The 13,223-nt window shown below is 39.3% G+C and overlaps 1 protein-coding gene across 3 annotated transcripts in view; it reads right to left on the bottom strand.

The window, feature by feature from the left end:
• The window catches only part of slc25a21 (solute carrier family 25 member 21), a 525,641-nt gene that overhangs the window by 125,777 nt on the left and 386,641 nt on the right, over positions 1-13,223 (bottom strand). For all 3 annotated transcript variants that reach the window (XM_060829076.1, XM_060829077.1, XM_060829078.1), the window contains one exon: positions 5,940-5,988. In XM_060829076.1, coding sequence (XP_060685059.1) covers positions 5,940-5,988 — 49 coding nt within the window. The remainder of the gene's footprint in view (positions 1-5,939; positions 5,989-13,223) is intronic.

The raw sequence follows: 13,223 nt of genomic DNA, 5'->3' as shown, positions 1-13,223 counted from the left end.
TTTGGACTGAATCTTACATTTTGTTAGCCTAGATTAAGCTACATCTGATTTTTTGGAAGGATTTTTGCCAAGAGGCCTCACATGTTTTCTCACGCTATTAAACCAGGCGAACCAAATTAATTATTTACCCTAGTCCATTGGCACCCCTCTTATCACACACCAAACTCATAGGAACTGCTACTCAGTGGAGATCGGTCCAAAGGTGAGTACCCTATGGACCTTAACAATCCTGTAAAGGTTGCTGTGCATCTGGATAAGCATTGGGAGGCTGGCGTTTCCCCTCATCTGCAGCTTAGTGGCACAACAGCCATAAGGCCATGCTGTTAATGGCCCAAAGCTGACATTGCTGACATGCCTTTGCACATACAACTGTCTTCACTCACTCTCATCACTGTTTGACCACCACACCACACATCTTACTTGTCCCTAACTGCATCCCATATGATGACCCTTTAATTCAGTGTTACTCAATTCCCTTCATCCACTAGGCGAAGGAGGATACTGCAGATGCTGGAGATTAAGAGTCAAGGTTACAGCGGTCCTGGAAAAACACAGCAGGCCAGGCAGCATCTGAGGAGCAGGACATTCAACATGTCACACAAAAGCCCTTCATCAGGAATCACTGTCCATTGTCAACCTGGCATCTTGCTGTTGCTGGCCAGTAGGAACCATCACATATAGGCAAATACTTGAACCACTTCAAACACAAGCATGAGCTTATATTGACAAAAATAAAAAGGTTACAGAAATGAAATCAACAGAAGCTGAACTATGCCCCACATTGCCAACCAAATTTCAGCAGACGATTAAAAATTGTTACAGTCAATAATTGCTGCACCTAAATCTTTTCTACAGGAACCAGACATAAATGAGGTTTTGTCTCATGTCATGGACCACAACAGATCCCATCAAAATATATTAGGAACGTAGTCTAGACCCTAATTTTTCATATTTTAAAGGTAAATGTCAAGTGCTATGTTCCAGATGGAATTCATTTGGTCAAAAATCTCAATGTTACTCAATTTATTCAAACACTGTAGTTAAAATACAACAAAAGAATGAAGAACTTGGAATAACTTAACTTCACTGGAAAATTTGGCAGAATAATATAAAAAGTAGCTACTACTAATTAACTGTTCCAAAAAGGCAACATCCAATATATACACCCTTGGCAAAAAAAACAAATGGTCTCACAAAGAGTTCTCCAGTCCAAGGGGAAAGAACATCAAAACACAAATCTGAGAGAAACTCAGAGGGAGAGAAAGAGAGTAGCAGTCAAGAGAGATTCACTGCCTTTCAAACCTGCCAAGGCCTTAGCAACAACTGTCCAAAGTCCTGGATCTGAGAGAGCTTGACCACAGCCACTCAGGCTGCTTCTAATGTTCCAACTTTCTTTTGAAAACACAAGGTTTCACAAGTTGTTTATCTCCTCATAGACTGCTTTGTACTTGTCCCCAATCTCTCTCTTAAAGAAACCAGAGCAAAACACACCTTTTAAAGCCACAGCATCATCACACTGGTTTGTAACATCCATCATAATTGAGCTCTGTTATGGACAATGTCAATTTCCTCCATCCTAATGTCCCCATTCTCCTCCTTGGAAGATAATTTCTATCCCTTCCTCCAGTCCCTCTGGACATTGCTCCATTGTCATCCCTAATTGTGCAGAGTACAGACCACCAAGTTTATGGGACACACTCTGTCCAGAGTATATTGGAGGTCACTGTGCAGCTGCATTTCAGGGTGTACAACTAAGAGATCCCACAAAGATCTCTTGTTGCTCCCTGGAAGGAATGAATCATGTAGAGGTTTAGCAATACAACAACCTTCACAATGAGCAGAAGAAGACTGTCTCCCATTCCTGCAGATCTAAGGTCCCATTCCAACATCTGGTACAGTTTCATCACAGTGCCCTCAGACATACAGATTCAGCATCTTGCTCAGGCCCAGGAAATAGAGTAGGGTTAGAAAACGACTGAGCATTCTACACATCTCAGCATCCTGAGGGGATTTATAGCTGCAACCTCTCCCTGAGCTGGGTGTTCCTCATCCTCTTCTAGGGTCTGCTGCTGCTCCTGGGTTTGCCATTGGTCCTGCTCCATCTACATCCATTTATTACTTCCTTAGGTAGGCAGCTACAGTGACCACCATGCAGCAGTGCCCATTACTCTTACTGGAAGTGGGCCAAACTTAGATACAGAAGAAGCTCTCAAAACCATATTTAGTGCTGCATCTTTCACATGTGGGCTGAGCAAAATCCTTCACACAATGAGATATGTGACAGTGGATAATGGAAGACATGTTCACAATTTGCCTCAGCATATGTAGTTACTTGATAAAGATGCTGTACTGGCTGAGTGATCCAATATGTCAGTGAAAAGGGGCTGCCTGTGAGGCAACACTACCCTCCAATGTCCACACTCATATTAAACACTGATCATCACGCTGCATTCTACACAGACAATCATTATGCTTATGTGATAGATCAGGAGGTGGGATTAATAGTGGTTTCCTTTCAGTCAGCACAGGCCTTTTGTACAGTCATTGCTGATCACTGCAACATGACTGAGGTGCCAAGTTGCACTTGTCACCCAATTCTATCACACAATGGACCATAGGCCATGTCATGCAGACCCCCATAAGAGTCTGCTCTTCGTGTCTATACAATCAAAATCTTACACCATTTTAAACAGCTTAATTGACTCAAACCTTCAAAATGACCAGGGTATACAACTACTATTTATTCAAAATCAGAAACTGCTGGCAAAACTCAGCAGATCTGGTAGTATCTGTGGAGAGGAAACAGAGTTTAAGTTTTGGATTCAATGACCCTTCTTCAGAATGTTTTCAGCACTTTCTGATTTTGTTTCTGATTTCCAGCATCCGCAGTTCTTTAGTTATTTTTAATTATTTATTCAACCCCCTCATAGTTTAATCCTTTGAGGCCTGCTCTCTTCCTACCTGCCTGAAACACGGTGCCCAAAATTAAGACCCAAAATAATTCATTCATTTACAATTATTCCCAGGTTACTTTTTTCGTGTTTAATGTGACAAACGTCAATCACAAACCAACATTTGAAACATTAATGTAATCCTATTAGGTCTGACTTGAAGCAGTAAAGCATCATTTTGGAGACAGTATTACTAATTCCCTGATGACCATGATGTAGACTTCATTGAATTTCTTTGTAGTTTTAAGTAGTACATTCTAATAAATAATTAAGTTTCTCTTTAACTCCTTCTCACTCAGTAATGTCAAGAATCAAATTACTTTCAAACTAGTGAGACAGAAGATCTGGTTGCTTTGGAAATCGTTAAAATATCCTTCACCCAATCTGCAATATTTGAGAGTTAAAAATACAGCCAACATTTTCCAAGGCTGCAAACTATATCCATTCATATTCTTGGTTTACATAATAAGTATGCTTGTCAGCAGTCTTGTAGTTATAAAGAGTAATTTTAGGATGTAAGGGTACATTTCACTCTTCACAGTAGACCTAGTTTTGCCTTAGGCACTGTAGATAATGAACTGTTTGGGATCAGCAAGGAAACACTTGTGTTTTTACAAAACTTTGTATACTTCCTTTCCTAGTTAAATTAATGCTATCTACAACAGTAACAAAGAATTGTGTTGCCTCAGCCCATCTTTCAAGTACACATGAGCAAATCTGAACCTATGTGGGATCAGCTGATATTTCCCGTTCTACCTAAGACGAGAAAAAATGTCAGGAATATTGTTCACTCTAGCAAACAAGGAACTGTGCTTCTTATCATTTTTTTTAAAGGACTACATTAGTAAATAAGTACATGTCATTGTTTTGGAATGTGAAATCCACAAGAGTGCCTCCCTCAGCCTAACAGTTCTGCACTCAGCATTATAAAATGTTTTAAATGTCAAAGGCAAAGCACCACTTACACACTGCTCTCCTTCATCAACGCTAAGTCTCTGTAGCAGACTGATGTTAGCCTGAGTACATGATCCACCTTCAGTGAGTGACACATCTCATTTATTAACACTGTTCTATTTAATTTACTCCATTCTCTCGACCTGTATCAAATACAAGTTTCTCAAAAAACTCAACTTAACATTCTTAACTAAAGGACAAACAGTAAGGCTTCTACAAAAAATAATCAGCTACCTAATGTCTGGAACAAGCTTGAGCTCTGTAATATGATCCTTACATGAACTATAATCTCCTGTTTATTTCCCCTAATGAGGCAGGAGTTAAAACAGTTGACCTGATCAGATTCAGATGGCAGCCCTAAAGGAGTGAGCCCCCTGCTGCATTTTGGGTCCGACACCCTTTGTTACCTCCAAGTGAGCTGAGACCAGGCTGTGAACCATGTAAATAGGAGGCTTCCAGGTTAATGAAAAGCCATAACTTCATCCCACTGCTGCTGCGGACTTCTCTTCACTCCAAGTTTAGAACAATCTTTCCACAACCTACTATTAATGCATAACAAATGTGTTTGAGAAATGAAATGAGTTTTGTGATAATATATTTTTGATTAAATGGAGAACTTAAAATGTCATGGCTTCATGTTAAAAAATATATTATCTTAACATTCAATAGAGTCAAATGTCAGTGACAAAATCAAATCAAAATGGCTTGTAATCTCAAAGTTTAAGTTCCTAACAATTGTAATTAAATTTAGTCTTGCAATACTATGATAGAAATAATGTAGAGATTAATTTATGGAATTCAAGATTTAATTCAATCTTCAAATTCAATTTCAAATGCAAAATAATCTCCAAATATATTCATGGTAGCAGTCCTTCTATTTTTAACTTTCATAAATGTGTCAAAGTTTCTTAATACATCAATGCCAGAATACTATCCTTTCGGATCTACCGTGAAATAATCTACGTGCTGGACTGAAAGCAAAATGCAACACAATAGAAAGTGAGAATCTCAAATGTTCCTTTTTCAACTGAAACTGATTTAACTTGGAAACCAAACTCTTTTTCATGTATGCTGGCAAATTGCATTAATTTAAGAATACCAGCCTTAGCATTCCCATATTATGTTACAGTGTCTTTCATTCAACTGCTGTTTTCTGCTGTACTCAATTACAAGTCAAGAATGAAAAATATGATGTGATGTGAATCTGTGGTCAGGTCATTCATATGCTGCACTACCCTGTAAAATATAACCAGAATCTGTTTGAACAAGTCAAGAAGTTGGAATGAAATGAGTTAATGTACAAGAAATGGTTGAACAGTTTCTCAGCTTAATGATCAAACAGAATTGAATGATTTAATGTGTATGATAATATGCAGCAAAGTTCACATTTTGTTTTAACATCTGATCAAAATATGGGACAGAATTGCCTCATGCTTACCCTAATCCATTAATCTGCCCTCTCACTGCCAATCCCTAATGCTCTTCACAACCCCAACTCAGCACTGGTACTAAGAGAAAGGAAAATTTTGTTCTGATTAAAGCATGTAGAGTATAGTAGATCTGAATCACATACTCTTTCTGTATCAGTTTGCAAGTAAACTACAGGTTGTCAATGGGAATAGTTAAACAAGACTCATTTGTTTGGCTTGTTAAATCCCTGAAGTAAAACCAGTTTGAAAGGTTACTTTTTTAAAAAAGAAAGAAGTAAACAACATAGCTATAAGAGATTCTAGACAGTAAACACAGCAATAAATTGTAAATTGAAATCCAAACTCAAAAATAATTACAAGAATGTAATTCTATTAGCTGCTTTAGCCCTGATAGAACTTCTTTGATATTTGTCTCCTTTAAAAAGGAACAGCTCATGTTTTTTCACAGAATGAAAGATTATCAGTTTGCCAAGTTATCTCCATTGCAGAATGACATTAAAATACCAATTACACAGGCAAGCTCTGACATTTTAAATCACCAGTTGACAGCCCACATTCTGGATGACTTCCAGTATCAATAAAACTTGCTCAAGCAAAGCCTTACCTGGTTTTCACCACGTCGAGGGGATGCATCAGACAAATTTCCACAAGACCTAAACAGGTGACAGAAAAGAAACATCCAGTAAATATTAGCACAAATGATGGTTATGCTTCACTGTAGGAGTGAAAATTACTGTTGTATGAAAGATTAAATATGATAACTGAGGCAAGGTGAAGCAACTAAATAGGACAAAAAAAAGTGCATGGAAGAAAACAACTCAGTAATTTTATGTTAATTCAGTATATACATCTAAACCACTAGTATGAATCATTGAATAATTATTTTCACCACATTTTGGAATATAGTAATACCAAGCCCATTTTGAGATTAATTTGGGCTGGACCAAACCATCTGCTATGTATAAGTTTATTTTGACTAAATCAAAATTATATTAGTAACTCATTTTAAACATTCCTTATCACAACAAGAGTAGTGCATTCAGTCTGGACAAAACTTCAGAAGTGATACGAGGGTTACATGAGCAGAAAGGATTTACAAGAATAGTTCCAAGTGTTGGATTTTACCTACAAGGTTAGATTGTGGAAGCTAACCAGAAGCATAGGAGTTTCAGAATTCGAACATAAGAACCTAGAAACAGGAATAGGTCATTTAAATTATTCAGGTTACTTTTCCAATCAGTAACATTATGGTTGTTCCCACCTCCAAGTGGACGGCCACAACTCCAAATTTCTGCCCATAACTCAACTCAGTTGGAGTTCAAAATTCAGCCTAGCCAGTCTTATATTATATTTACTGGTCCAAACCCCAATGTCCTTGAAGGAAGAGAATTCCAAAGATTTAAGATGATCTGAGAGAAGAAATTTCTCCTTATTCTTATTGTAAATGGGAGACCCATCATTTTTTTAAATGTGGTCTCTAGTTCTCAATTTCCTTACGAGGAGAAACATCCTCTCAGCACTCAACTTGTCAAAATGCCTCAGAACCTTATAAGTAATAACTTCACCTCCCAATCTTTTAAATCCCAAGGATTTTAGGTCTAACCTGCCCAATCTTTCTTATAAGCCAACACCATCATTTCAAACTTCAGACTCGTGAACCTTCTCAGCACTGCCTCCAATATGAGCATTTCCAGAAACAATTTGCACCCATGCTCCTAATACCCCAGTTATTTCAGAAGCTATAACTTTTCTTACAAGTCTGTAGTGAGGCATTGTTTAGAATGTCCTATTTGAAATCCATACACATCATATCGACAGCATTATCCTCCTCAACTCTGTTTCTTGATCAAAAATCTCCATAAAGTTAGTCCAACATGATTTTCCCTTAAGAAACTCATGGAGCTCTTCCCAATTAATATTTTTCTATCAATATAGCTATTAATTCTGTTTTGAACAATTGCTTCCAGTAATTTCCCCACCACTGAAATCAAACTGGTCTGTAATTTCTGAGTTTATCTTTACAACCTTTTTTGCTTAAGGGAATAAACTTATAATTCTCTTCCACTCCACCCCAAGTTTAGGGAAGGTTGAAAGATTATTCCCAATGCCTCTGCAATTTCCACGCTTGATTCCTTCAATATTTTTGAATGCATCTTATCTGATCTCAGTGCTTTATCGATGTTAAGTACCAATGCCTCTCCAATACAATCATTTAAGCCGGTGTCCAAGTTTCCTCCTCTGTCACCATGGACTGTGCAGCATCTCCTCCCTTAGAACAGACAAATGTGAATTATTCATTCAACACATCTCAGCTAAGTCCATTGCCTCTACTGCTTCTATAGCTTCTTGTAACCTATTTGCCCAAAGTGGTCTTTCATACTCCTGTACAAGGTCACGGCTGTTGAAGGCAAAGTAAACAAATAAAATGACACTAGATGGTACTGGAACTAAGGGACACAGATTTGATGCGTTAGGCAATTGATGGAAGGATAAGTGATGAACATTTTATGCAGTGAATGCAACAACTGGGAACTTGCTGCCTATGAGAGTGGGAGGAAATAGAGATGAGGAATAATTTCAAAAGGAAATTGGATGAGCACTTAAGAGAAATAACTTTACAGGGCAAGTGAATTAGAACACAGAAATAAGACTGATTGGATTACTCTTCAGATTTTGAAGGCTGAACAGTCTCCTTCAGTGCCATAATTACTCTGACATATGAATCTAATGGACTTTTGGGACCTATGTGGCCCACCTTAAGGTTATAAATACAATATCACCTGACATCCTATGCAGCATTACCAATTGGATCAGCAATATACTAAAGGCAGTGATGGATGGATAGAATCCAGTGCTGATTTATAGAACTTTCAGAAAACATATTTTTATGTGATATATACTGACAGAAAAGTAATCTTCAGTATTGTTTAGCATGTTGTCAGCAAGACATTTGCAAAACAACAGTTTGTCTTTATACAGTATCTTTAATGTAGAAAACTTATCATGAAACACTTCACATTGGAGAGGAGTGGTCAGAAGCCTGGTCAAAGAAATGACATTTTTTCATAAAGGACAAAGTGAGGTTGCAAAGTAGACGGGTTTAGGGACGAAGTGCTGGAGAAAATAAAAGTGACTGTGAAAGACGGTGATACCAAAGAGGAGAAAGGCACAGGAGGTCAGACTTAATGTACAAGAGAGTTTGACACATTGTAGGTTTTATGAAGATGAGCAGTGATGAAATTCAAATATGACCAAGAATTTTGAGTTTGAAATGGTAGGGATAAAATTGGTTAGCATTTAAAGATATATAAGTTAATTTTGGACAGCCAGCATAGATTTGTTAAAGACAAATTACATTAACAGATTACAAATTTACTGGGGGAGCAGGAGGGAATGTTGCCGAGATATCCCTGAGGCAGTAGCATCATATCACTTCTTTTTAGACATTTAAAATGATCATGTTTAAGTGGCATTCAAAACTCCATCTCATCCAAAACCAAACCTCTTTTAGTTGTCTTGTTGTGCAGCACAAAACAAATAACCACAATATGAGACACCATGGCTGGCTTGTACTGAAGTGCACCATCTCATTTGCAAAAGCATCAGAAAACCAACTTGAAGATGTCAACAGTTTTCAAAGTTTATGAGAAGGTTTGTAGCTCGGGTGCTCATTGTTGTGGTTCTGTTCGCCGAGCTGGGAATTTGTGTTGCGGACGTTTCATCCCCTGTCTAGGTGACATCCTCAGTACTTGGGAGCCTCCTGTGAAGTGCTTCAGTGATCTTTCCTCTGGCATTTGCAGTGGTTTGAATCTGCTGCTTCCGGTTGTCAGTTCCAGCTGTCTGCTGCAGTGGTCGGTGTATTGGGTCCAGGTCGTTGCGCTTATTGATTGAATCTGTGGATGAGTGCCATGCCTCTAGGAATTCCCTGGCTGTTCTCTGTTTGGCTTGTCCTATAATAGTAATGTTGTCCCAGTCGAATTTATGTTGCTTGCCATCTGCGTGTATGGCTACTAAGGATAGCTGGTCGTGTCGTTTAGTGGCTAGTTGGTGTTCATGGATGCGGATCGTTAGCTGTCTTCCTGTTTATCCTATGTAGTGTTTTGTGCAGTCCTTGCATGGGATTTTGTACACTACATTGGTTTTGCTCATGCTGGAGATTGGTTCCTTTGTTCTGGTGAGTTGTTGTCTGAGAGTGGCTGTTGGTTTGTGCACTGTTATGAGTCCTAATGGTCGCAGTAGTCTGGCTGTCAGTTCGGAAATGCTCTTGATGTATGGTAGTGTGGCTAGTCCTTTGGGTTGCGGCATGTCCTCATTCCGTTGTCTTTCCCTTAGGCATATGTTGATGAAATTGCGCGGGCATCCGTTTTTGGCGAATACATTGTATAGGTGTTCTTCTTCCTCTTTTTGCAGTTCTGGTGTACTGCAGTACTGCGACCACTAGGACTCATAACAGCACACAAACCAACAGTCACTCTAAGACAACAACTCACCAGAATGAAGGACCCGATACCCAGCATGAGCAAAACCAATGTAGTGTACAAAATCCCACGCAAGGACTGCACAAAACACTACATAGGACAAACAGGAAGACAGCTAACGATCCGCATCCATGAACACCAACTAGCCACGAAACGACACGACCAGCTATCCTTAGTAGCCACATACGCAGATGATAAGCAACGTGAATTCGACTGGGACAACACTACTATTATAGGATAAGCTAAACAGAGAACAGCCAGGGAATTTCTAGAGGCATGGCACTCATCCACAAATTCAATTAATAAGCACATCGACCTGGATCCAATATACCGACTACTGCGGCGGACAGCTGGAACTGACAACCAGAAGCGGCAGATTCAAAACACTACAAATGCCAGAGGAAAGATCATAGAAGCGCTTCACAGGAGGCTCCCAAGCACTGAGGATGTCACCTAGACAGGGGATGAAATGTCTGCAACACAAATTCAAAGCTCGGCGAACAGAACCATGTCAACAGTTTGTTCAATGCAGGTTCATGTTGTTAGATTACTTTGGTTTTAGCATCTCTCAGCTTCTGTGACCACATACCACACAGATGTCAGGAGATATCTCTTCAGTATAAGTTTTATTCCCCACCAGCCACTCAAGGAGTTTGGATGGTGTTCTGAGGAGATGTGGTACATTAAATTCTCCAAGAATAAAGGCATCATAACAACGTTGCCAAGAATTTGCATTCAGCTTTGCAAAATACACTTCCTGTGGTTGCAAACCAGCTGTACAAGCTATGAATGGAAGCCTTTTCTGAAATATGGTTGGCATATCAGTTGTTATCTTGATGGCTCTGTTGGCACAACATCCAGAACATGAGGGAGAACATTACTAGTGATTTATCTGCTTACACTGTCCATCTATCTCAAAATTAGTGTTCTTCACCATTTGGATAACGTGATGAGTCATTAGCTATGAGATCCCACCCACTCTTCAATGGAATGACCTGACTACATAAGACTTAAGTGTCTCAGTGACGCTTACAGCTTCATAAAAGAGGCTGTTGTGGAGAGCAATGAAGCATCAGGTCATTATGGACCAAAGAACAGATACCCAAAACCAACAACAAAGTTTCCTAATCTCGGCCATTTGAAGATAACTGACACTTTACTGATACAGCCAATGTTTTGGGTAGCACCCTTGTACCCTTGTCACCCCTTGCTCCACTCCTCTGGCCTCCTCTTGACCAACAGGAAGCATATGTCAAAGTTCCTCCTCACTATTCAGTGCAATGTCAGTGTTGCCTGCTCTCATCTCAATTCATTCATCTTTGACCTTTTGGTTCACTAGGACTTTCTGTAGCCATCTCTGATGCCCAAGTGATTCCAAAAGTCTCACAGACCTCTTGAGAGTCTAACCATTCATTGCTCACAAAACCAAGCTTCTCATCACCAGAAATGATAGCTCAGTGCCACTGAGCAGCTGGGTTTATCTGCCATCTCTTACAACAGTTGACCATTAGCACTCGTGACTCCCTGCTCTTTATACAACATCTATTCTATAATGTGTCCCAGGCCTTCAATTTTCCCCCATACAATGAGGTGAAACTGCTGCTCTAAATACTGTTAATAAGCTCCACAACAAGCACAATAATCTGTTAATTGGAGACATGCGGATTGCCGGCTCCTGCCCTCCCTTTGAAAATCTCAGCACGTTTTGGGGGCATTGGGATCCACAGACTTTCAAAGTATGCTCACACCCAATCTGAAACTCATCAACTTTTGAAAAATCTAGCCAATAATGCAACAGGACTCCAGTCTATTCGTGAAGAATACACTATAACTTGTACACTACGGTAGTTTAAGATATTTTTTCGAGCTTTCATCTCTACATTGAACAATATCTTCCATTGTTGCTGGCTGTTCTTTATCTGAGTACTTACTTAGGAAACCAAGTTTGACAAAATCAAATCAAATGAAAGTAAGACAGCCCCTTAGGGAAACTCTAAATTAAATCAAAATTAGAGAAATTTAAATCAGAACATGTCTTTAATCAACCTGTTCAGACATATTATGACACATCTCTGCTTTAGGTGGGACTTGAACAAGGACCTTCATGATAAGAGACAGGGATATTATCACTGCACCACAATATTCCCCACGCCCCTACATTGTGTTTGAGAAAGCAAAACTAAAAATTTAACTAAATTAAAAAGCACTCAAAGACCTGATTAAGTGCTGGAGTTAAAACAAATTTGGAGAAGCGATAAACTTAAAATGTAATAGGTGGTATATGCCCATCATCACAACGCCACCATCCTCAACTCCCATGCCCAATCAGTGCCCAACATTTTCTAAAAGTTTCTAGTATGTTGTCAGACACCATACACTTCCTCTCCAAGGACACGCAGGCATACACATAACATGAAAGAGAAGCAGGCAGTTGGGAATTACGACCCCTCTGCCTGGATCTGTTAATGGCTACTTCAGTCAGGCTCATAAGCAGACTTTGTCATGAGGTTCCCTGACCTGTCTGCACCCTCACACAATGGGTGCACAAAGATCAGTAACGTGGGGGCTGAAGTGCAAACAAAAATGTAACTATTCCAATCTCCTTTAACCAATGCACATTAAGTTCACAGTATCATCGAATATGCAATTATAAGACTATAAGACTATGAGAAATAGGAGCAATTTGGCTCCCTGAATCTGCTCTACCATTAATAGGGTCATGGCTGATCCAACATTCCTCCAACATTTCCTGCCCCGTGCCCATCAACCTTGATATCCTACTCATCAAGAATCTATCCATTTCAGCTTTAAATATAAACAAGGATTCTGTCCTCACAGCTTTCTGTAGAAAGGAGTTTCAAAGACTCTCAACTTCCTGAGAGAAGGAATTCCTCTATCTCAGTCTAAATCGGTGCCACTTTATTCTGAGACTATATGTGGCAGTTAGCGCAGGTGTCCATGAACCACCTGCATCTATGGTTTTAAGGGATTGCCATATATAACACCCTTTATCCCAGGTCCTGATTGCAAGTGAGAGGACTCCTGCATGGAAAGCCCTCATTCACGGTAGAAAGCTTGCTAACTTAACATGGAGCTATACTCATGCAACAGAAGATGCAACTCTTGTCTTTGAAAGGCTTAGTGAGAAGGTAAAATGCAGTGAATGAATCAACAACACAGTGAGAGGATCTCTAGTGTTTTAGGATGTGCTGACACGTGTTAGCAACAAAGAGTGTTATATCCAGATACGAGACGAGATTCCCAAATTTATTCTAGGTCTAGATGGGATACCCAAACTTTTAAGCTCCCAGATGAACAGGCATAAACTGGCTCCCATCCTTTATTAACTAACCACCTGAGTTGGTTCAACATGGAATCATTTTAAAATAAGCCATTCCTTTGTGAATTTG

This window comes from Hemiscyllium ocellatum, chromosome 8, assembly GCF_020745735.1.
Source record: "Hemiscyllium ocellatum isolate sHemOce1 chromosome 8, sHemOce1.pat.X.cur, whole genome shotgun sequence".
NCBI lineage: Eukaryota > Metazoa > Chordata > Chondrichthyes > Orectolobiformes > Hemiscylliidae > Hemiscyllium > Hemiscyllium ocellatum.
Note: the sequence above shows the minus strand (reverse complement) of the source record. Positions and strands in the feature narration are given on the sequence as shown.